Consider the following 23480-nt stretch of genomic DNA (forward strand, 5'->3'; position numbering starts at 1 on the left):
ATGATATACCATGTGGGCCATCCACACTTGTTTGCTATCAATGCTTCATTTTGAAAGATAACCTGTCGAAGTAGTGTGTAACCACACACAGTCTCTCCCATGGCGGGGTACTGGTGCGAGGTGTACTTAGCGGGGGGGGTGTGTGTGTGTGTAGAAGACATGTGTTTTCCCAAAATTTTTACGTGACCTCACTATGGGTGGTAGTGGTTGTACATTCCTTTTTATAGATTGTGTTTGGCCATGGGGCACAGAATGCTTCTGGGTGAGCTATGAGGGTGTCGATGAACCATGGGGGAGCAAGGGCGGACATAAGACAACAATAGGTGGTGTGGTTAATGGGCTGTGAAGGTCTGTGAATGTGATGCAAGGTGAAGGAAAGGAGAGGGTTGGGAAGGCAGATATTAGGGTTGGGAGAAAAGGCCTTTTATAGTGTGTGGAGCTTCTTGTGAGGAGATTTGTGAGGTCTCCCACAGAGACACACACACGCTCACACACACACACACACACACACAGTTGCTCATCAGTTTTAGCTTCGTTCCCTCCGATATCCTCGGCCGGTCTTCTTCCCCCCTTCTTCGCCTCCTCCCCTTTCCCTCGTAAGTCTCCCCTTCCTCCTCCCTTCACCTTCTCCTCCATCCCTTTCGCTTCCCCCGCCCCGCATTCTTGCCCTCCCTCAGCTCAATTTTGGCTCTCGCACCTTCACTTTTGCTTTTGCTCCTTCCTCTCTTTTTTGGTTGCTTTCTGACGAGATCTCTTCCCTTGCGCAGATCCGCGCCTGCTTCACGCTTCGTCGCAGGTATCCATGGCGAATCTCTACTCTTTCTTCCAATTTGGGGATGATGTGCGAGGTCAGCTGAAGACTTCGGAAGACCAAAATTGGAATCTCGCCATCGAAGACCAAAGGTGGAACCTTGTTACTTCCAAATTAGCTTTCGCGGAACAAATGCGAACTAAATCTGACAGGAGCAGTAAAGCCGAGACGAAGCGGTATTCTAACGATACGAACAACAAGCCTGTCAAAGGAAAGAACAAACAGAGAGCAGAAGAACCCAAGAACGAGGCCGTCAATAAGCTTTTGAACGCAGATTGGAAATCGGATGATGCTGGGCAGAAAGTCATTTTAATGACTGGAGTTTACAATGGGAATTCTCAGTCACCACTGGGAAACGGCGCTGACAAGCGGTTCAAATCTTTGCCCCCGGCCGAGACTCTGCCTCGAAGTGAAACTCTGGGTGGCTACATTTTTGTCTGCAATAATGATACCATGCAAGAAGACCTCAAACGTCAGCTCTTTGGTAGGTGCTCGCTTGCGTTAAATTGTCAAAAGAGGGTTTTTTCTCGATTTCCCATTTCAAAATTTAGGGTAAAGATCTCTCATTTCTGCGAGTGATTCCTGGCGACTGGCACAGGCTCTTTTTGCTCCAAGTTAATCCTATTTTCTGTGTTTGTTAGGGTTGCCTCAGAGATATCGTGACTCTGTTCGTGCTATACAACCTGGCCTTCCTTTGTTTTTGTATAACTATACGACTCATCAGCTTCATGGAATTTTTGAGGTTGGTGTAATATTCTGCTGGCACTTGATGATTTAGGTTCGATTTTCCTGCGCATGCGTGCAAGTTTTATGTGGTGTTAGAATATATTTCATGCAAGTTATTTTGAAGGGATGAAGTGTGGGCTATCTTGATTGTTTTTAAATTTTTGTTCTGTTTAGAGAAAATGTGTATTTTAAAATTTAACATGTTGTAGGCTGCAAGTTTTGGAGGCTCAAATATTGATCCTACTGCATGGGAGGATAAGAAATGTAAAGGAGAATCAAGGTTTCCAGCTCAGGTAAAGTCTAGCGGATGTAATTTGTGCCCTTATTTCTCTCGAGGGCATATGCATCTTTGCCTGTTTCTAGCGTTTCCCTTTAATGGTGCTTATCGTTTGAAATCAGGTCCGAATTCGGGTTCGAAAGTTGTGTAAACCATTGGAAGAAGACTCGTTTAGGCCTGTCCTCCATCACTATGATGGCCCCAAGTTTCGACTGCAGCTGTCTGTTCCTGAGGTGAGATGGCCATTCTTTGTGTGGATATTCACAAATTATGCCCAAACATGTTTTTAAGTCTTTCCACTGTGGTTTATTGACTATTAGATTGATTATTTTAACTGGTTTGACCAGACGCTGGCCTTGCTAGATTTGTTCAGCGAGGGTGGCTCTTTGTGAATAAAGACCATGCTGATTTGCTTTGTCAAGAGCAAGGCATCAATCTAAGCTACCTCCCAATGAAGCTGTACCATGAATAAACGGTCATTGGTTCAGGTGATTTGGGAGATATAACTGTGCAAGAGGGATATGCATGAGCGTCTTCAGTGTTGAAAAGGCTGAAAGGCACAAAGGCGTGACTGATCAACAGTGTTAATACTGCAGTCATGGCTGTCCTGCATTTAGAGTAGTTTTTGGGATACAGTTGATTCAGTTGCTGAGCTAATACATGAGATTGGACATGGATCTGGTTGGTTTGTTGTTTTTCTTAAAATGTGCTACTCTACAAAAAGTTGCCCATAGTAGCAGGCTCAGTGCAATCATTAAAGACTCTGAAAGCTTGAGAACTGCACGGGTAACATGTATGAATAATCAGCATGTATTTGAAGCTAGGGAGGACATCGGAGATGCATATGCTACTGGTGCCCCTACTGTTTTGTTGGGCGAAGCAGCTTCTCTGCCTCCGCTGTGCACTAGTGAGTCATGCTTGGTGCTGATAGCTATAGGTATCAATGTTGTGTACCTCTTTCTCCGCAATGAGCATGGGGCAATAGTGTGCTGTTTGTAAAACACAAAAAAAATGATTTTCTAACCCTTAAATGAATAATCAGGTTGTATTGAAACCCTGAGCAGAACTACCCTATTGAAATCTGTGTTTGATCTTCAAGATGGAATGGTCTATTGTCTGCAAGGGAAGTGTTATAGTATCCTTGATTTTGTGGTTGCTTCGTGACAGACAAGTTAATTACGGTTTTTGTATGTTTCTGTTGTAGTCTTCTTTATGTAGTCTTGCCATTTTTTAATCTTTTTACTATGCTTTAAGAAAGCTTTTCTAGTGCTATGCTAGGACGCATTCTCAATATCTATAAGCTCAGTAATGATATAGTGAGGTCCTTTAAGTGGTTGTGGTGTGGACCATTCATGAATAATAGAATTTCCACTGGAGGTCTAATGTTGTATATTATTAATGAATAATATAGGCCCACTGGAGGTCTAATGTTGTAGAAAAGCTTTTTTTTAACTTTGTAGTTAAGCAAAATTGTAGGTAGTGTAGAAGTATATCTGCACGATGAAGTGTGAAATGTTATAATTTAGAGAGAGAGAGAGAGAGAGAGAGAGAGAGAGAGAGCACTTCTCTGAGCCTACTTGTGTGCTGAGTTTAGGGGCTTGTTTAGTTCAACAATGGCCTTGAGGGGCTACTCAGATGTTATTAGATATATTTGTAATATTTGAACTAACGGGCTTCGTCTGCTAAGGTGCAAACTTATCTGGCATGCTGTGACAGTCTGCATACCTCGTTCATTACAGGATTTGCAGAATACCTTAACAGGGGTTTACCCTGTTATACACTCATGACTTCAGATATTCTCTGATCACATTTTTGGAGACTAGGCAAACTAGCTGAGTGTTGATATAATCTTTGTCATCTTCTTTTTCAATACTCTTTGCATTATCACGTTACACTTAAATGCAAATTCCCCTCAGCAAATTATATGCATTTCATCCTATTTTCAGCCAGTTAATTTCTGAGTAGTTAGGAGATAATGCATGCCAGTTAATTTGTGAGTAGTTACGAGATAATGGATGTCTAGAAATGGGATTTGTGCTTGTATGTCTGCTATTCCAACTGCAAGGTTCTAGTTATTGTTAATTTGACAACTCTAGAGATATGCCATCGTTTTGTATCTTTTCTCACTTATCATTTTAGAAACTATCCATGTTGTAGAATAGATCATCACATATGAGTAATACGATGCCCTTTGATTATTTGTAGAGATTTGAAACCTTCCTCAATAATGAGAGTTCTGTCAAGTTGGAGTAATGCGAGGTATTATATTGAAAAACAAAACTTTTTGTAATAAATTCAACATATGTGAGACTAAATTCGACAGTAAGTGCCTTCATAATTTTGACCTATGTAAATGGCTAGACTACGAAAACAATCACTCAAAATGCCTTGTGTATAAATAGAAATGCTAATTTGTGGAAAATTGCTTCTACTTATGGTGGTTTTGTGAGAGTAACTGAAAGTCTCCCAAAATCAAACGAAAGATTATTTTTGTAACATTTCTTGAAGTCTTTTTGAACCATTGGGTCGGGCCATCTTGATACATGTTTGACATCCCTTTTGCCAACGAAAGTTTTTTTTGGGACCATGTTCTTTCTAAGCTCTTGGTTGTGGTATAAACATTTATCTCAATCCTCCTCACCTCCACCTTTGCCATCTTTGATTTGATACGTAATCTTTCCAACTCCCATCTTATCTCTTTACTACATATAAAGAAGGCTACTCTTGAACTTGCCATGTGGAGGAATTTTGAGGTTCAAAAAGAGTAAAGAGGGGGCTTCATAGGAGGTTCGGGGAGAGCAGCAGGATCCGAGGGTGGAGAGTGCTTGTGACGACTTGTGGCAGCGCGACTTGTTGATGTGCTAGATGGTAGAGTTGGCTCAGTGGTGGTAGATTGGTAGGGTCGTTGATTGGTAGACAGTAGAGTAGATTGCTCGAGTCTCGGAGTTGACATGACGAGGCGGGTTTTGGAGTAGATTGAGCGGGTTAGTGCAATTAATAGAGTTGGCAATATACAACCATATGGCACGTACCACATGGCACGACCTTGCCACAAGGTGCACTGGGGAGTAAATATTGGGGACTGTTGACAACCACTTGGTGCGTGTCACATGGTGCATGCGTCCAAGAAGGTGGTTCCCTAAAATATGTGGCGCAATGCCCGAGATGCCACATGGCATGATACTCGAGATGACATGTGGTGCTGCGGTGCTCGAGAGAGGGATAGGGGGGGGGAGAGAGAGAGAGAGAGAGGGGGGGGGGGGGGGAGGTGTCGGCATGTGACTCTGCTGTGCAGAGAACATGTGCTCTTGGATCAAGAGAGTCAACCTACCTACCAAAGCCCATTGCAATTCTTGACGGGGAATTAGGTATTGCGGCTGGATGTGTGCACGGTCATGAAGCCAGTGCGCATTCCAAACCATCGTCAAGCTCATGGACAAGGGATGGCAGTGAACAAGGCTTGCCTATATGTGGGAGTCTGCTATAAGTAATTTGACATCAACGGCTTCGCCCAATACTGTGTGGTTTAGAGGGAGAGTAATCTGTGTTTGTGCACCGACAGACTAGTGTCGTCATTAGATCAATTCTACCCTCCGTGCCCAATACTGCATGAAAGAGACATCTACTCCAAAAAGGTCGACGCACTGCTGAAGCGTCTAGTAGTGGAGCTGTGAGAAGACCGTCTTTGGTGGCAAGCAGATCATTGCTACTGCCATGGCTTCGTTGGGGAGAAGCCAAGCTGAAAGTATGTGGAACCACCATGAGCAAGCCAAAGATCCATGCCTTGAGGTCCCATCCACTCTTCCATCATTTGGCATACCTGGTCCTCCATCATGATGTCGAAGAGCTCTGGGGTCCACTTGTCCACCCTTGTGGAGGCTAAATGGAGGATCCGAACTAGGTGGGTGCGGGATCCTACTGCGCGGATGCCCCCTCTATGGGGTTGCAGGATCAGAATGGTCAATTCCAGGAGCATGGGGTATGAATCCAAGATCTCCAAATAGTTCCACGGTCCCAACTGCTCGCAAAACTATATGATCAGTGGAAAGATAATTTATGAGTGTTTTCATAAGAAATAGAGCGGGTACAGAATGGTGGATGTTGGTCAAAGGAACCCTTCTAATTGATAAGAAATCAATGCCATGATATGTTCACGAAACTAATCGAAAAGAATGTTCATCTAGAGTGGCTCTACTGATTACCATGCTTTTCCTTCCAACCCTTGCCTTTCACTCCCTTCGCCATAGTGCCTTGGAATGCCTTCGCTTGGGACTCAATTATGCTATAGTTGCACTCGGGTTGTCATCAATGAGCTTGAAGAACACAGTAGGTAATCCAACTTCTCATCTGATTGAGCCAATATAATACCAATATCATATCTAGAGGCATCTACATGAAAATCCCACTCAAGTGTCTAAGAATGTGTGCTTCTGACGCAGGCTCCTTCACTGTATGGAATTCAATAGATAACTCACTTGGTATCCTTGTAGTGAGCTCATATAATGAAGCTACAATTTTAGCAAATTTTTTGATAAACCTCCCTCCCTCCCTCCCTCCCGCCCCCCCCCCCCCCCCTCTCTCTCTCTCTCTCTCTCTCTCTCTCTCTCTCTCCTCGTATCCCTTTCAAACAATTCAAAAACATAGCCTCTCTCTCTCTCTCTATGAAAACTAATAAGACCTCTAATAAGACCTCAACTAGGTTAAAGTCTGGCTCATGCATCTTTTCTATAACTTGAAATTTACCTATCTCAGTTCAGATCCTTCTTGAGAGATGACATGAGCAAGCAAAACACCAACTTGGACAAAGAAAACACCTAGTTGGTATACTTACATATTTCTAGATGCCCTCCCCCCATGCAAAAATGCCTTGTAATGCCATTTCTTGTTCCATTAAGAGGATTGAGTAGATCTTGTGAGAGGAAAGATGAACTTTGTAAAAGAAAGAAAAGGAAAATAGCATGAAAGAAAGAAGGGTTATGTCCCCCTACCAAAAAGTAAAAATGAACCCAAAAGGTAAAAGTTGGGGGACTCTTAGTTCATTTTTTACCTTTTGGGTTCATTTTTACTTTTTGTTTTGTGGGGGGACATAACCCTTCTTTCTTTCATGCTATTTTCCTTTTCTTTCTTTTACAAAGTTCATCTTTCCTCTCAAAAGATCTACTCAATCCTCTTAATGGAACAAGAAATGGCATTTTTGCATGACTGGGGGGGGGGCATCTAGAAATATGTAAGCCTTAACAACTAGGTGTTTTCTTTGTCCAAGTTGGTGTTTTGCTTGGTCATGTCATCTCTCAAGACGGATTTGAATTGAGCTAGGTAAAATTCAAGTTATAGAAAAGATGCATGAGCCTAAGACTTTAACCCAGTTGAGGTCTTTTGTGCGTTTTATTAGTTTTTATAGAAGAGAGGGAGAAAGAAGATATCTTAACCTCCACGGGACGCCTCGCGGGCCTATTGGACAAAGTGACACCAAAGAGAAAAAACTCATACAAGTCACAAGGGGATGAGGCAAAGGGTGCGCTAAGACCCTTTTTTGCGTACTATGCTGAAATAAAGAAAGCTCAATGGTCCAAGCAAAATCAAGTACAATAATATCATATCATGTGCTATCTGCTATCTACAGCAAGCTGAGAACTGGAAACTCAGAAATTGAAACTCGGCACTGTGGTGGCTCGTCTATGAGTTGTGAAAATATCTCGAATCTGAGTCTGTCTAGCTGTCTCAGATTGCGGTGTCAGAGGGGGGTGGGGTGTAGTCTCCTGTGATAGGGCGAACCTCAATCGAGTGTGCTCTGGGTGCTCTCTATGTTGTGGGTAGCCCCTATAGTCCTCTCTCGGTAATCAAGACTGCCCGCATAGCAGTTAGCTCCTCTTCCACCCCACTGTGTCCTGGAGCTGACTCGAATGCATAAAAATATGTGAGGTGCTGCTGTGTGTGGTCAACCTCTGCATCCTGTGATGTGATCACCTCCTCTTGCTCTCTGATTTGTAGTAGCAGGGTTTCCTGTGTCGGTGCATCTCAAGCACATAGAGCCCAATGCAGACCTGGTCATGGAAATGGATTGCTCTCCCTGTCTCAATCCTTAGATGATGGGATGAAACCCACATTTGCCCAAAGGCGACAATCCTCAGTGCATGTGAGACTCTTCTGTCCTCGAGATATAGGGGTTTGATGATGAATCCCTCCTCTGAGACATTTAGGAAATTGTCACGGTAGAACTGTGTCTTGGTGGGGAGGAGCTCTTGATCTCCCCCCCCAAGCCCGAGATATGTGGAGCTAGAGGAGATCTAACCGCTGATACGATTAATCTCATCACGCGGGATCGACTCAGGGGGTGCATCCAAAATATACTGAAAGGGGGGGAGCTTGTCCATCTGAATTTTGTCTAGCAAACCATGTGGATATACGTGCATACCATGTGTTTGCCCCACGCTTAGCTAGTTGTTTGGATCAGCCAGCCTCAGTAGTCTCCAATGAGGTAAGTCCGAGACTATGGATGAAAGTCATTGTCTGAAAGACGGCATCAATGTGTAGTGGTGTCATGTCGAACTCTGCTGTACTATCTCATGCGGGAGTGAGGGCTTGCTCCCAATCATCCTAGATCCCAGGGTCACCTGTAGTAGCCGCTCAAATCTCTTCCACATTGCTATAGGTAGATCGCATCCCCAAAAGGGTGCTACATACATGGCAGTCGGTCACACTAACGTATCGAAAAGCCAGCACTTCGGCGATGAGAGTAATTACCGCCTGGTAAAGATACCTTATCCTCTGGGCTTTGTCGCTCTCTCCTTTAGCATAATATTCAGATAGGCTATCTACTACTTCTCACTTCCTTAGTCTCAAATTTGATTAACTTGCGTTCTATATTGTATTCACTTGCTCTTTATAATAGTCCTTGCTCTAAATCATTGCACCTTGCAACTTTAATAATCTCCTCCTCTCCAAGTCTTGATTTTTTGCTCCTCCATATTTTCTTGGAAAAACCATTCATGGCACCACCAAAGATTTTTGGGTTTCTATGCAATATTCTTGGTTATGTGTTGAGGCAAAATCCTTAACCCAAGCATAATCTCCACCATACTATGTTAGACAACTAGGGCTATGCTTCAAACGAGCCTCCTGTATGTAGACATGTTGTATCCGAACTTCTATGACGCATCTTGTGCCTTCCTTTTGAACTCTAAAATCTTTCACTCTACCCTTCCAAGAAGCCAAAAAAGTGTTAGTTGATTGTTGCTTTCTCCACTTGTTGCATTGCATTAGCACCCAGTCTCCTTTGGCCAATGCTATCCTTTTCCAGCTACCATCCACGGTCACAATATTGGAAACTTCTACACATGAGATTAGTGAGGTAGGTCTTCGTGGCAAAGAGATACTTTGTACATCCACATCCTCGCCAAGTAGAGCAACAGACTGTTTCCTAGTGGCACGACCAAAGTTTTTGGTTGCCATGTGAAATCCTCACTCTAATACATTCGAAGTCAAAGAAACACATAACAAAATAGTAAGACATTAACAAAAGTGAATGAAACTTAGAACAAGCGAATAAAAGGTGAAAGGAGCTTATTATCTTGAAAGTTTAAGAGCATCACAACAATAGTAAATGCTTGTCGAGGAGAGAATGGGATGGCTCTTGGTGGCGAAAGTAGAGGAATGCTTGTTGAAGAGAGAATGGCGCCTAAGAACAAGAGAAAGTGGATGGTTGTTTTGGGTCACCACGCAAGAAGGTTTCAAAATGGACCTTTGTTTCGATTTTGGGTCCACATCTCTTAATAGGGACAGTCGAACCATAAAAGAATAAAAAATAAAATCTTCTCGTTAATGCCACACGCTCGTAGCAACATAAAGTACTATTTTGTTAAATATTTTTATCTTTTTTAATGAAATTTCTAACTCTACATTGGCCTTCTCATTGGTTGAGAGACATTTTTCCCAAACCCTAAAAGGCTCCAAAATGAGCTCCCTTTTTTCCTAATTTAGTAACACTCTTGCATATTTCTCCCCCATGTCCCTAGATTCTCTCCCTGTTCTGCCACCATCACCTTCGACACTACTTGTGCTATCATTAGCAGAAAATGACCCAATATTTGATTTTGAATATCAAGATCCAGATAATCCAATTCGCACTCCCATGCCAAATTCCAATGATGGGTATGATTTTGATGTAATACCACTTTCCAGTAACCCCATCAAGGATTTTTGGAGCACATATCCTAATATGCAAACTCGAGGTGGATGGACCTAGAAAACTTCCCTATCAACCTTCGTCCTCAGCACCAAATCAGTGAAGCTTGGGTCAGCAAGTTGGATCCCCAACCTAATTTATAGTGCCCCAAGCTCTTTGATTTAATCTTCTTGAAAGAGTACTTGCGTGCACATCCATGTCTCGGAACCCATCCCAAGTTCTATGCAGTTTCATGACGTCATAGATGGGAGGCCAACACACACACTTTGGGTGAGGATTGCACCATTAATTGGCCAATGATCGAGCCATGCATAATGCAACATCCAAGGCCGAGCACTTCAACAACATGAGAAAACAATGCGCGGCAACATTGACTGCATCCTTCGCCAAAGTGTTATCTTCTGCAAAACATTGGAATACATTCTAGAGGTCCCCATCCACATCAACTACCATTTTTCTACACTCAATTTTAATCCAATGAACGGATCAATGCTCAAACTACAAGCCGACTCTATCAAAGAGTCATCTTCTTAGAAGCACGCCACATATCTCTATTTGAACAAATGGTGGATACAGGCTTCTTGGAAACAGAGTAAAATTGTATGGTGCCAAGGCTTTATAGCAGGATTGACTGGCATGCCACAAGTTCCATAGCCACTGGGTTACGTGCATAGCATCCCAACTCCATGATCACAATAAGACATAATGCGAGGACGGGTAATAAAATGGATCCGAGGGTATGTTGTCTCTGTGCCAAAATGGACTTAGGTAGCACATAATGTGTGTGTAGAGTAGCGGCAAAGCTCCGCTTGTACTTGCATAAGGCTAGGAGTAATCTCTCTTAGGAATTCTCAACTTGCATTTTCAACATGCAACTCCTACATGCATGTTCTACATGCAAGTTCTACATACGATTCCTATACACAGTTTGTATATGCAAGTCCTACATGCAACATGCAACTCCTACATGCAACTTGCAACTGCTAGATGCAAGTTCTACATGTAGAGAAAGAATGTCTTACAATTCCTACATGCAAAGAGAGAAGCTCTCCAACTTGTATAAATACCCCATAATGGAATGAAGCCCACACTCTTTGGGGCATTGTGTTGAGTTCTACTTTAGTATTCCAAGTAATTGTCTCTAAGTGTCAATGCTTCGTTGCACTCCACATCCACCAAAAGCATGTCCTAACCTTGCAACTCCTCCTCCCCTCTCCTCCAACCTTACAATCCCTCCTCATCACCCAGTCCCTCCCCCTCTCTCACTTTGCCCTCCCCTCCCCTCTTTCTCTCCTCTTTCTCTTCTCTCTCTCAATATTACCTGTCCCATCTATAGCTACCAACCACCGCCCTTTTCTCACTCCCCCCTTGATAGCCACACCCGCCAGACTCCCCCCTCTCTCTCAATCCCCTTGCCCCCCCCTTTGTCACTCCCCCATGGCAGTTGGGTTTCCAAGACACCCGTGCCCATGTATTGCTCAGCTAGAGAACCAAGCGCGAGATCTGCAAAGTGCAAACAACTGTTACCTATATAGGAGAAATTATTTGTACTATTAACTTTATTCATACGAATAAGTTATTCATACGAATAAGTTATTCATACTAATACCTATTCATATGAATACTTTTTATTCGTACAAATATTGACTGATGACATGGTAAATCGTGAAAAGAACGTGACGTGGCAGTGAATTTTTGCATGTTTCTTTTCCCCAAATGAATTATTCGTCCAAATTTTGTGAATTTCTTGAATCACAAATTTGAATTTTTCTACTTAGCTAGGGAGGACTTGTAGCTGATGGCTTCTTGTAGTATCTAATCTTCCTTATTTCTTTTCTCAAAAATTTTCTTCCACACGTGTCCTTTCCTTCGTATTTTGTTGTTGTTTGCTTCAAAGGAGCTAGGTCAAAATAGTAGTCAGCTACTTGCTTCTCATAGTATTTGATCTTCCTAATTTCTTTTCTCAAAACTTTTCTCCCCCACGTGCCCTTTCCTTCATAATTCAATGTCATTTGCTTAGGAGGAGCTAGGGCGGAATCAAAGCTACTAGCTTCTCGCAATACCTAATCTTCTTGCTTTCTTTTCTAAAAAAATTTTCAAGTGAAATCGTAGTTACTGTTGGCTTGTCACAGATTAGATTTTCCTACTTTGTGCCCTTTCCTCGTGACAGCTCGTTATCGTTTGCTTAGGATGAGCTAAGGCGGAATCACAACTGCTATCTTCTCATAGTATTTGATCTTCTTGATTTCTTTTCTCAAAATGTTTTTGCCTCGTGTGCCCTTTTCTTTGCAGTTTGTTATGCTTTATCGAACTTCTTTTCTTGCTCCTATTTGCACATAGTTTGAAACTCTACAATGGCCTTGTTTTTGTTTATTGCTCATGTTTGTTTCTAGCTATTGCTCATCAATAGGACTTCTTTGCCTGCAGAAACATGATCTTCTTGTGCTATGGATGGGCAAAACCCCACGTGCCCTTTCCTTTGCAGTTCACAGTCATTGGCTTAGGAGGAGCTAGGGAAGAATTATAGCTCTTGACTTCTTAGAGTATCTGATCTTCTTGATTTCTTTTCTCACATTTTTTCTCCCTCGTGTGCCCTTCCCTTCACAGTTTGTTTTCATTTGCTTAGGAGGAGCTAGGTCAGAATCACAGGCTGCTAGTTTCTAGTGGAATCTGATCTTCTAGCTTTCGTTTCTCAAAAATTTTCTGTCACGTATTCCCTTTCCTTTGCAGTTCCTTGTTGTTCGCTTCTTAGGAGAAGATATGGCAGAATTACAGCTACAGCTAGCTTCTTGCAATATTTGATCTTGTTGCTTTTTTTTCTCAAAATCCTTCTCCCTCATGTGTCCTTCCCTTCAGAGTTTGCTGTCGTTCACTTAGGAGGAGCTTGACCAGAATCGTAGCTACTATCTTCTTGTAGTATTTGATCTCCTTGCTTACTTTTCTAAAAAAGTTTCTCCCTCGCATGTCCTTTCCTTTCTAGGTCACTGCTGTTCACTTAGGAGGAGTTAGGGGGAAACCATAGAGCTGCTATGGCTTCTCGTAGTATCTTAACTTCCTCTTGATTTCTTTTTTTCAAAAAAATTCTCCCCTTCATGCCCTTTTCGTCAACGGCTGGGGTCGGTGGAAACAAGATCCCAGCCGTTGGATCAATTAATCTTCACAGTCATAATATGCACTTGACAGTTTGACAGGCTCCATTATGTAGTCCACCGGCTATTTAAAGCCCTAAGGTTGATCTAACGGCTCGCGATGAACGCCTTCTTGCAGCCGTTAGATTGATTCCACTTACACATCAACACCCGTGCCCGCCGCGCCGCCAAATATGCCAATCATACTGCGACACATGTTTGTGATCCCACCTCATCGGTCCACGTGTCCAACGAGCTGCTCGCGTTGCAAATCAATATGCAACATGTGTCACCTCCTCCCCCATCCGTTGATGGCCATGAATCGCCGATGGTTGATGATTTTGGTCGAAAACCAGCACAACTGGCTCTTGGCCTAACGGTCGGTCGTCGACGATGCCGATTTCCTCCCGAGAATCGCCTCCTGCCGACAATTCCCTACACCTTTGTAATTCGTTGTCGTTGGCTTTGGAGGAGCTAGGGCTGAATCACATTTCCTGCCTTCTTGTAGTTTTTGATATTTTTGCTTTTTTTTCTCAAAATTATTTCCTTCTTGTAGTTCCGTGTCATTCTCTTAGAAGGAGCTGGCTTCTCGAAGTCTCCGATCCTCTTGCTTTCTTTTCTCAAAATTTCTCTCCCCTACATGCCCTTTTCTTCTCAATCTGGTGTCGTTCCCTAAGAAGAACTAGGGAGAAATCACAGCTGCTGGCTTCTCGTAGTATTTGATCTTCCTGCTTTCTTTTCTAAAACATTTTCTCCCCCATCTTCCTTTTGTTCACAGTTCATTATCATTCGCTTAGGAGGAGCTAGGGTAGAATCACAGCTGCTACTGGTTTTTCACAATATCTGATCTTCTTGCTTTCTTTTCTCAAAATTTCTACCCTGCGTGCCCTTTCCTTTGTAATGTAATGTCGTTCGCTTAGGAGGAACTAGGTTGGAATCAAAGCTACTGGCTTCTTACAGTATCTGATATTCCTGCTTCCTTTTCTCAAAAAGTTTCAAGCAGAATCGTAGCTGCTCACTTCTTGTAGTATCTGATCTCTCTACTTTCTTTTCCGTAAATTTTCTCCTCGTGTGCCCTTTCCGCCATAGTTCGCTACCGTTGGCTTAGGAGGAGCTAGGGACGAATCACAATTGCTGTCTTGTCACAGTATCTGATCTTCCTATTTTCTTCTAAAAAATATCTCCCCTACATGCCCTTTCCTTTGCAGTTCATTATGCTTTGTTGAACTTCTTTTCAAGCTCCTGTTTGCACATAGATTGAAATGAGCCGTGCTACGACCTTCTTTTTGTCTATTGCTCGTGTGTCTTTCTAGCTGTTGCTTGTGCATAGGGGTTCTTTGCTTGCAAGAATGTGAGCTTCCTATGCTATGGAGTACTCACAAAACCTTGCGTGCCCAAACCTTTGTAGATTGCTGTTGTGCACCTAGGAGGAGCTAGGGAAGAATTGCAGCCACTTGCTTCTCAAAGTATATGATCTTCCTACTTTCTTTTCTCTAAATTTATACCACATGCACTTTCTTTCGTAATTCGTTGTGGTTTGCTTAGGATGAGCTAGCAAAAAATCATAGTAGTGTTGGCTTCTCACAATATCTAACCTTCTTGCTTTCTTTACTGAAAATCTATTGCCCCTACATGCCCTTTCCTTTGTAGTTTGCTATCATTCTGCTTAGGAGGAGCAAGGGCGCAATTGCAGGTGCTGGCTTCTTTCAGTATTCGATCTTACTGCTTACTTTCTCGATATTTTTCTCTTCCCCCATGCCCTTTTTTCTTCACACTTTGTTGTTGTTTTCTTAGGAGGAGCTAGGGGGGAATTGCAGCTACTAGTGGCTTTCTTTTCTCCGAATTTTTTCCCGTTCATGCCTTTTTCTTTGCAATTCATTGTCATTTTCTTAAGAGGAGCTAGGGCGGAATCGCAGCTACTAGCCTCTCCCAATATCTCATCTTCTTGCTTCTCTTTCTCAAAAAAATTCTCTCCGTTCTTCTCATCTGCAATCTTCTTCCGTCACTCATTCTCGTATGTACCTTCGTGCTAGATTCTCGCTGGTGATGGTGATGCCAATCGTGTTCTCTCAAAATTTGAAACCAACTCTATTGAAACCGACTTCACCTACACTCCATAGATTACACGACAACGCAACTTCTAGAAGGCCCTTTAAATTTGCCCTTGGTAATCGACATGCAACAAGCATATGTTACATGTCTAATTCTTTTGGACTCGAACAAACATGCATTTGAGCTCATGTACTGAAACATTGAAGGCGGACGACTTGCTGTAAACGTCGAGAGAGAACAGTAGAAGAATTCACTCTACAATTCGAGACTTTGCTCCTAACTTCGCCAAAAACGCATAAAGAAATAGACAATGAAATGAGTGTTTCTTTTGGCTCCTAACTTTGCTTCCATCAGAGTAAATTGCTGCGCCTCAAAAAACAGTTCGGTGACTGACGCAGCGAAATGACCACCACTAACCCTAAACGTGGTACTAAATAGAGCCACTAACCCTAAACTAACCCCTGCACTTAAACTATCCCGTATCCCTAACCCCTCCACTAACCACGTACCTAACCCTAACTTAACTAACCCGGTTGCGATAACCTGGTCAAGTTGACCAGGAACTCACTTTCCCCAACCCAATCCACAAAAACGACACGACCTTAAGACCCTTACAGGGCCAAAAAGACTATGAGAAGCCACTAGTTGGGATTTTGCCCTAGTTCCTCCTAAGCAAACAATAGCAAAGTGCTAAGGAAACCACAAGGCGGGGAGAAAGTTTGAGAGTGAGCAAGATCAAATACTGCAAGAAGTCGATAGTTGCCACTCCAACCTACGTCCTCCTAAGCTAACAACCTCGAGCTGTGAAGGATAGGGCACACGGGGGTTTTGTCAGAGTCCATAGCATGAGAAAAGCACTTTGCTGCAGGCAAGGAAGCCCTATGCGTTTGCAACAGCCAAAAAGATGTGTGAGCAATTATAGAAAAAAGGAGGTCGTGGTGGTGGCTGAAGCAAGAAGATAAGATATGGTGAGAAGCCATCAGAGTTGCGATTGCCTGTTAGCTTCTCCTAAGCAAACAACAATGAACTGCAAAAGAAAGGGCACACGGGGTTTCGTCAGTCCATAGCACAGAAAGCTCATGTTCCTATACGCAAAAAAGCCTGCGTGGGAGCCGCAACACAACAAATTTTTATCTATGTGCGAATAGGACTGAGAAAAGAAGTTCGATAAAGCATAATGAACTTCAAAGGAAAGGGAACATAGGCGAGAAAAATTTTGATCAAACAGAGCAAGAAGACCAGATTTTGCGAGAAGTCGACAGAAGCTGTGATACCACCCTAGCTCCTTCTAAGTGATCAAAAGCAAATTCGGTCCATAGCGCAAAAAGCTCACATTCCTGTAAGCAAAGAAGCCCTGTGCGAGAGCAACAGGCATAATGATGCGCGAGGAACATACGAAAGGAAGATTGCATCACGACGTGTTTGAATCTATGTGCAAACAGGAGCAAGAAATGAAGTTTGACAAAGCATAACGAATTGCGAAGGAAAGGGGATAAATTTTTTGAGAAAAGAAAGTAAGAAGATCAGATAATGTGAGAAGGCAGCAGCTACAATTTTGCCTTAGCTCCTTCTAAAGCAAACGACAACAAACTACAAAGGAAAAGGCGCGCAGGGGAGAAAAATCTCGAGAAAAGAAAGAAAGAAGATTTGATACTACAAGAGGCCAGCAACAACTGAATTTGGCCACAAACAAATCGAGAAAAGAGAGTAGTAAGATTAGATACTCCGAGAGGCCAATAGCTACAATTCTGCCCTTAGCTCCTCCTAAGCGAATGACATCGAACTGCGAAGAAAAGAGTCCAAACCATTTTAGAAGTTGTTATTTCTGTTGTTTGATCGTGGGAGCTTGCCTATAAAAGGCTTGAGGGTTGAACTGTAATGATATCTGCTTTTCGATATCTACTAGTTGCAATACTCATTGTATTCGAAATATAGAAGCGGCTTCAGTGTTAAGCTTTCGTGTCTGAGGATTTGAAGAATCTCGAGTTTGAAAGTAAACATTTCGACTGTGATGGGGAGTGGTTGCAAAATGGACATGTCGGAATGCGTACAAGGTAAATCGTCATTGTACTTTGACGATCTTGCACATATATCTCCTAAAGTTTAGCGTTACAATGAGTTTCGTATGCGTTGCTTCCGTCCGTTTTATCATCGTTATATAAATCTTCTTGATACGGGACCTTGAAACAGGAATGTAGAAGTATGTAAGGGTTGCATAAATTGCCCTTAGGGTCCTATATGTTCTGAGTTATTAGATCTATTTTACGTTTTAGAAATGAATCCTCTGTCAATAGTCGAGCCATTCTTGACATCGGCCGGACATCTCTACTTTGATATACCTTAGGTGTGCATGATTCTTGTGGTTGCGTGTAGGTCTCGTGTTGCGAGGTTCTTTTAAATAGAAACTTTGGTTTCTTTCCTGCTGCGATTTTCTTCCCCTATGCTTGTGTACGATGTGTGTCTTTGTGATTTCGATAGCCAGATGTCTGATGCCAAAGGTCTGCCCTCTTCCATCTAATTTCTTGCTTGGTTGTGACTGTTGTCGAGTCTTAGTGTTTCAGTTCTTTTTATGTGGTTGCTATTTGAAGGTGGTTATAGTATGTGTATAATCGCTAAGTATAAGAGCGTTTGTGTTCTTTGATAGATCTGAGGGAGGCTTTGCCATGTCACTTTGATTGAATATATATTGACAACCTGCTCACAAGAGCATTTCTCCATGGCTTCTACATGGTTCCTTGCACTGTGTTGTGCGAGCTTGTCATTTGACTGTGATGCACGGCTATTGCACGTTGCTTTGGAGGTCATTGTTGCTAGTTTTTTAACCACGCGTCTCCTATGTGGTCGTACGTTTATGTTTTGTCTGTGTCAAAGGGGAATTCGAAAGCATGCAAAGGCTGCATGTGTTGCGTTCCTTTTCGGCAATCGGTATCAGCAACAAGACTTCTGCTTCTTTCTCCTTTCCTTCTCCTTCTACCGCATCGGTTGAGACAGGCGCAGATTTGCAATAATGGATGTATGGGCAAATGCAATGACGGATCCTTTTCTCCTTCCCTTCTTCTTGTGCGGCATAGCCCCAAACAATCGCAGAATTGCAATGAGGGATGTATCGGCGAATGCAGTGCTTTTGATGATGAGTTTAACGCTTGGTTGTGATGGAAGGATGGCGTGATTCTTTGTACGCTTTTCTGTTTGTGTTCATAAAAAATGAATATTGTGATTTTCAGCGCTACAAAGATCTTAGCGAGATTATGTTCGCAAGAGTTTGTGTTAGCAACATACTTAGGGTTGAGTGTTGAATTGTTTAGGGTTTGTGTGCTCTATTTTGTTGTTCTGTTCATTTAGGTTTTATGTGTACATGATGTTCTAGACATCCGTATCTAGTATGAAGCTACCAGCCGTTCATTATTTTGGAGTTTTATATTTGTGTTTGTAGCAGTAATGTTTGGTCATATTTTGTAGCTTTATCGTGGTTACTTTAAGTGATGGTGTGTATATTGATTGTTGTGGTTTGTCTATCAATGTGATTGTCTTCTAGCATGTTTGGAAGTCATTATTAATGGAAGGGTCGACACTTTTGGCTCATGCCTGATATTTTCTTTTAAAGAAGATGTATATAGAGTTTGAAGTTTTGCTTTTCCAACTTATCGACACTTTTGGCTCATGCCAAATATTTACTTTTAAAGAAGATGTATATAGAGCTTGAAGTTTTGCTTTTCCAGAGTATTACAGTTGTAGCTAGTAGATAGTAAAAAATTAGTTTACAGAGAGAACTCTGTCTAATGATTGTCTCTGGGCAAAAACTTATGTATTTTGTTAAGAAATATTTCATTAATACAATATTGTTAAAGGATATGTAATACCAAATTATCGCAACAAGAATAACTAGGTTGGATGTATTTCAATTAATAAGTTTTGTAATCCCATTCCAGATTTTTGTGGTCATTACTGAACAAGTACTTGGCATGAATATATTTGAGTGTTGGTATTTGTAATTTAATATTTGAGCTTAAATGAAACCTGCAACCAAAATGTATAAGCATGATTGTATTAATTTGTTTTGTAATGGTAAATTAGTTTTGTATTTCTTTCTTAGATTTTGTTATAATAAATATCATGACGTGCTTGATTTGACTATCATGGCACTCGCAAGAGTTCCTTCAATCTTTGCTAAATTAGCTAGAGTGTTCCACCGACATATTTAATAGATCAGTTACAGCAATCAAGTAATATTTGATTTACATACATTAGTATATAATATTTTGTAACATATTATAATATGTTGTTACTTAATACTCGGTATGATGTTTGAATGGATAGGCGGCATCCTCAATGTTACGGGTCTGAATTCAACATTGTATGAGCCTGTGTGCTCATTTTGTAAAGAAGGAAAGATCTTGAAGGAGAATACTGTACCTTGATGCTTAACGTGCGACCGGATTACAATTCTGGAAAAGATCCCCAAAGTGAAGGCACTCATTACGAGCTTAGATGGTGCAACTGTGGAGGTTACATTGAAGGGCACATGGGTTGACAAAGTTCTAGATTTGCCTCGACCTTTCATAGAGTTACTGGAAGACAACACACAAATCCTAAAATCAGAGTTATTCGACCAAAGAATCGAAGGTTTGGTTGCAGGGTTTATCCCTGTAAGGCGTAATGGTGTTTGATAAGTTCATCAATCCAGTTTTCTTATAGTGAAGTGATAGTCTAATGTTTTCCACCTTCAGTTTCTTTTGTTACACAGTTCAAGATTTTCATCGAGTGTTTTTTACCTACTATATAATGCAAGCTTGTAAGCTTTGTTGTTTCATAACATAGTAGCATTTGGTGCTACATGTTACTTTGTAAAAAACTCTTACTTTTCCTATTAAACAAAAAAAATTGTACATAAAAAAAGCTTGTGTCTACTCTCGTTTTTTCTTTTAATTCAAGAAAACTTCATTAAGTAAACAATATACTTTGAAAACTTAGAAGTAGATGTGTACATAATTCAACTCTGCTTCTGTTATTTAAACAAAGGGAATGCATTTATAATGTTAAAGTTATCTTTACTTTAGTTCATTTGGAAGATCTTATTCAGATGAAAATTTATTTTCAGCTTCTCAACGAATCCATCTTATGAGTTTCTAATACTTAGGAAATTGGTAAACATATTATTCTCTTTATTAGAGAATTTAAAGCAATGCTACTACTTGTAATCATCCAAACAAAATATAATTTTAATCCACACATAATTTAGCGCATATATATTGAAAATACCATTTTGAATATACTGATAAGAAGTCTACTGATGATTAACATGAACTCTTTGTAGAAGCTAACCAAATGTATTTCCCATAATAAATCACTCAAATCAAACAAACGCTTACTTTAGTTTAGTTGCAAGATAGTATTTCAAATACACTGTTATTTCTACTTTACAGGTAATGCTATTTATTTGTTAGTACTTGTTATTAGTTTTAATTTATTTATTACACTAAAACAAGGTTTCTTTTCGCAGTTCCACTATAACTATCACAGGATATCCATATATTTGCTAGTATTCCAAATTCAATGAAACATTAAATTTTATTTGTTGAAAGATAGTTTGTAAAACTATAAAACAACTACTAATGTGACAACTCTACCATTTACAAAAAATAGTATATCTTTTATGGTATTCTCCGCTTTCAAATACACCTTTGAAGAAATATTTATATTTATAATGACATTTATATTTTTAAAAGGACACTTTTACTTATGGAATAATTTATTCTCACTAGTTGGATGTTGATCTTGCTAGAATTCGAGTTCACAGTCGCAATGCGCAAGGGCAATACCCACATTTTAGCCGACCACCTATCGAGGATCCCTACTAATGGCAAAGCTCCAACAAGAGTAGAAGATGATCTCCTTGACGCTTCCCTCTTCTTCCTTGAATTCATTCCACGATGGGCCGCCAAAATTGGCCACTACTTAGCCAACGGACTACCCCTAAGCCAAGACCTAAGAAGGATAGAGCCCATAAACTCAGTAAGGACGCAACGCCATATCAGCTAATAGCAAGCCAACTCTATCGCCTGGGTAAGGATGGCATACTGCGAAGGTTCATATACGAACACGAATAGATCGAGGTGCTTGAAGAAGCCCACTCAGGAATCACAGAGGGCCATTTCGTCGCTGTCTTTGAGGTTGCAGCACGTAAAGTGCTACAAGTTGGTCTTTGTTGGCCAATGCTCTTCGGGGATGCGGCCGAATTCGTCAAACGATGTGACTCCTACTAGCGCATACAAATCCCACACAGGCTAGACATGATAACCGGGATCCTGGCTGACCAACCCTTCAAGAAGTGGGGCATCGATTTCATTGGTCCCATAAGCCCAACTGCTAAGGGGGCCAGGGCTTGATACATCATCCTAGCCACCGACTACTTCACCAAGTGGGTAGAAGGAAGGGCCACGGTAAAGGCAAATGGAAGATCCACCACCAAGTTCTTATATGAACAAGTCATCATGCGGTTTGGATGCTCGTTCGAGTTAGTCAGCAACCGAGGAACCCACTTCATCAATGAAACCATAGCAATCCTGACAAGCGACTTTATGATCATTCATAGGAAGTCAACGCCATATTACCCTAGAGAAAATGGCTTGGCTAAAAGCTCCAACAAAACTTGTTGTAAGATTATCACATGTACAGTAGAAGCCAGTCATACAAACTAGGCGCATAAGCTCATAGCAGCATTAGGGGCCTACAATACCTCCTACAAGGTGGCAACACATTGTACCCCTTTCAAGTTAGCCTTTGGGGTAGAGGCAGTAATGCCGATGGAGTATGTAGTGCCTAGTCTCTGTCTTTCCATAAGGGAAAGACTCACGGAAAAACGTGCTAGCCGAGAGGCTAGTTGACCTCAAAAAGTTAGAAGAGACAAGGTTGCGAAGAGCAGCCTACGCTCTCCGAGTAGAAAAGCGCCAACATAAGAAATGGTTCAACCGCAACCTCAAGAATAAGGACCTGGCAGGCACTCCTGTACAATGTCCGCAACACCAAATGTAAGCTTAAGTACCGAGGTGTGGGTCCTCACCACATAGTTGAGATCACCCCCCAAGGGGCGTGCCAAATAGCCACCCTTGATGGAATGAAAATGGATGGCTACCTAAACGGAAGCAAATTGAAAAGATACTACGGACCACTCACTATCCCTACCCTTCAAGCTGTGCATAGAGAAAAAAATCTCAAGGCAGAGGTGGCTAGGATGAAGCGCTAGGATATCGAGGAAGCTAGAATCCGTAATGCTAAGATTTGACAGCATAGACAAATGACCCTCTATAAGGCAATGACTGCACAGATTCAACTAATAGATGAGCTAACAATAGAGCCAGCCAGGTTGCTTGTTCAACTATAGGTACTGCGCATGTGCATCAAAGCACTTGTGGACCCAAGAGCGAGCAACAATTTCATCTCCTGAGAGGTATGGGAAAAGCTGCAGGTATCCCTAACCCTCACTATTGCCTCAATAAGAGCTATAAATAGCCAACTTCTGCAAACCTTGGGTTATGTAAATCTAAGTCTAATGGTTGTTCATCAAGTTGTGGATATATGATTTTATGTTCTCCCTACAGAAGCCACTGAAGAACAGATTATTCTAGGAAGAACCTGGTGCTACACCGTCAACTGCCAAGTTGACTGGCATGCCCGAACTGCTTTGCTTACCAATGGTGGTCAAACGGCGATAGTCCCACTATGTAGACCAAGCCCCCTTGCTTTGGCCCCGACCTCGCCGATTCACGACAATGAAGCAACGCAGCAAAGATGACCGGATGATCCAGCTTCCACCAGCACACCGCCCTAGGGCCTAGCTCAAAAGGAGCACAAAAGCTCGTGGTATCCATCTGAAGCCAAGTGACTCCCCCACTCACGGATCTCCTGTGTCTCCTAAGAGCCTGTGAAGAAACCTATGGATTTTGTCTAGTTGATCCGTGCACCCGAGGCCCTGCAGTAGATAGCCAGGGCACCCTTGACTCTCTCTAGACTCGCTGTGGTTCCCTCAACATACAAGGTCGTGTCATCTACAAACTCCAAGTCAAGCAGCTCCTCCTCCTGTTTGATTGGGAGACTCAACCCTGGGAGGCCCACCACTTGTGATCTCAAGTAGTAGCCCAAAGCCTCTGCCACAAACAAGAAGAGGATGGGAGCGAGTGGGCAACCCTGGCAGACCGAGTGAGAGAGGAAAGGCCTCACCCGTGTGTCCTCCGATAAGCATGTAACTACCACTCCACCCTGTCGTAGGCCTTCTCAAAATCCAAGAGGAGGATGGCCAGTGGT

The 23480-nt window shown here is 42.0% G+C and overlaps 1 protein-coding gene across 1 annotated transcript; it reads left to right on the forward strand.

Moving 5' to 3' along the window:
• The first annotated feature begins 344 nt into the window (after nt 1-344).
• On the forward strand, nt 345-2707 carry LOC147891016 (B2 protein-like). The gene is made up of 6 exons (XM_087389571.1): nt 345-596; nt 768-1295; nt 1453-1553; nt 1747-1830; nt 1937-2047; nt 2162-2707. Exons 2-6 carry the CDS (start codon nt 803-805, stop codon nt 2204-2206), a joined length of 834 nt encoding a protein of 277 aa, XP_087245697.1. The 5' UTR covers nt 345-596; nt 768-802; the 3' UTR covers nt 2207-2707.
• Nucleotides 2708-23480: the final 20773 nt, after the last annotated feature.

Source organism: Dipteris shenzhenensis, chromosome 18 (genome assembly GCF_047967505.1).
Source record: "Dipteris shenzhenensis isolate YYH24624 ecotype China chromosome 18, Dip_SZ_1.0, whole genome shotgun sequence".
NCBI classification, from domain to species: domain Eukaryota; kingdom Viridiplantae; phylum Streptophyta; class Polypodiopsida; order Gleicheniales; family Dipteridaceae; genus Dipteris; species Dipteris shenzhenensis.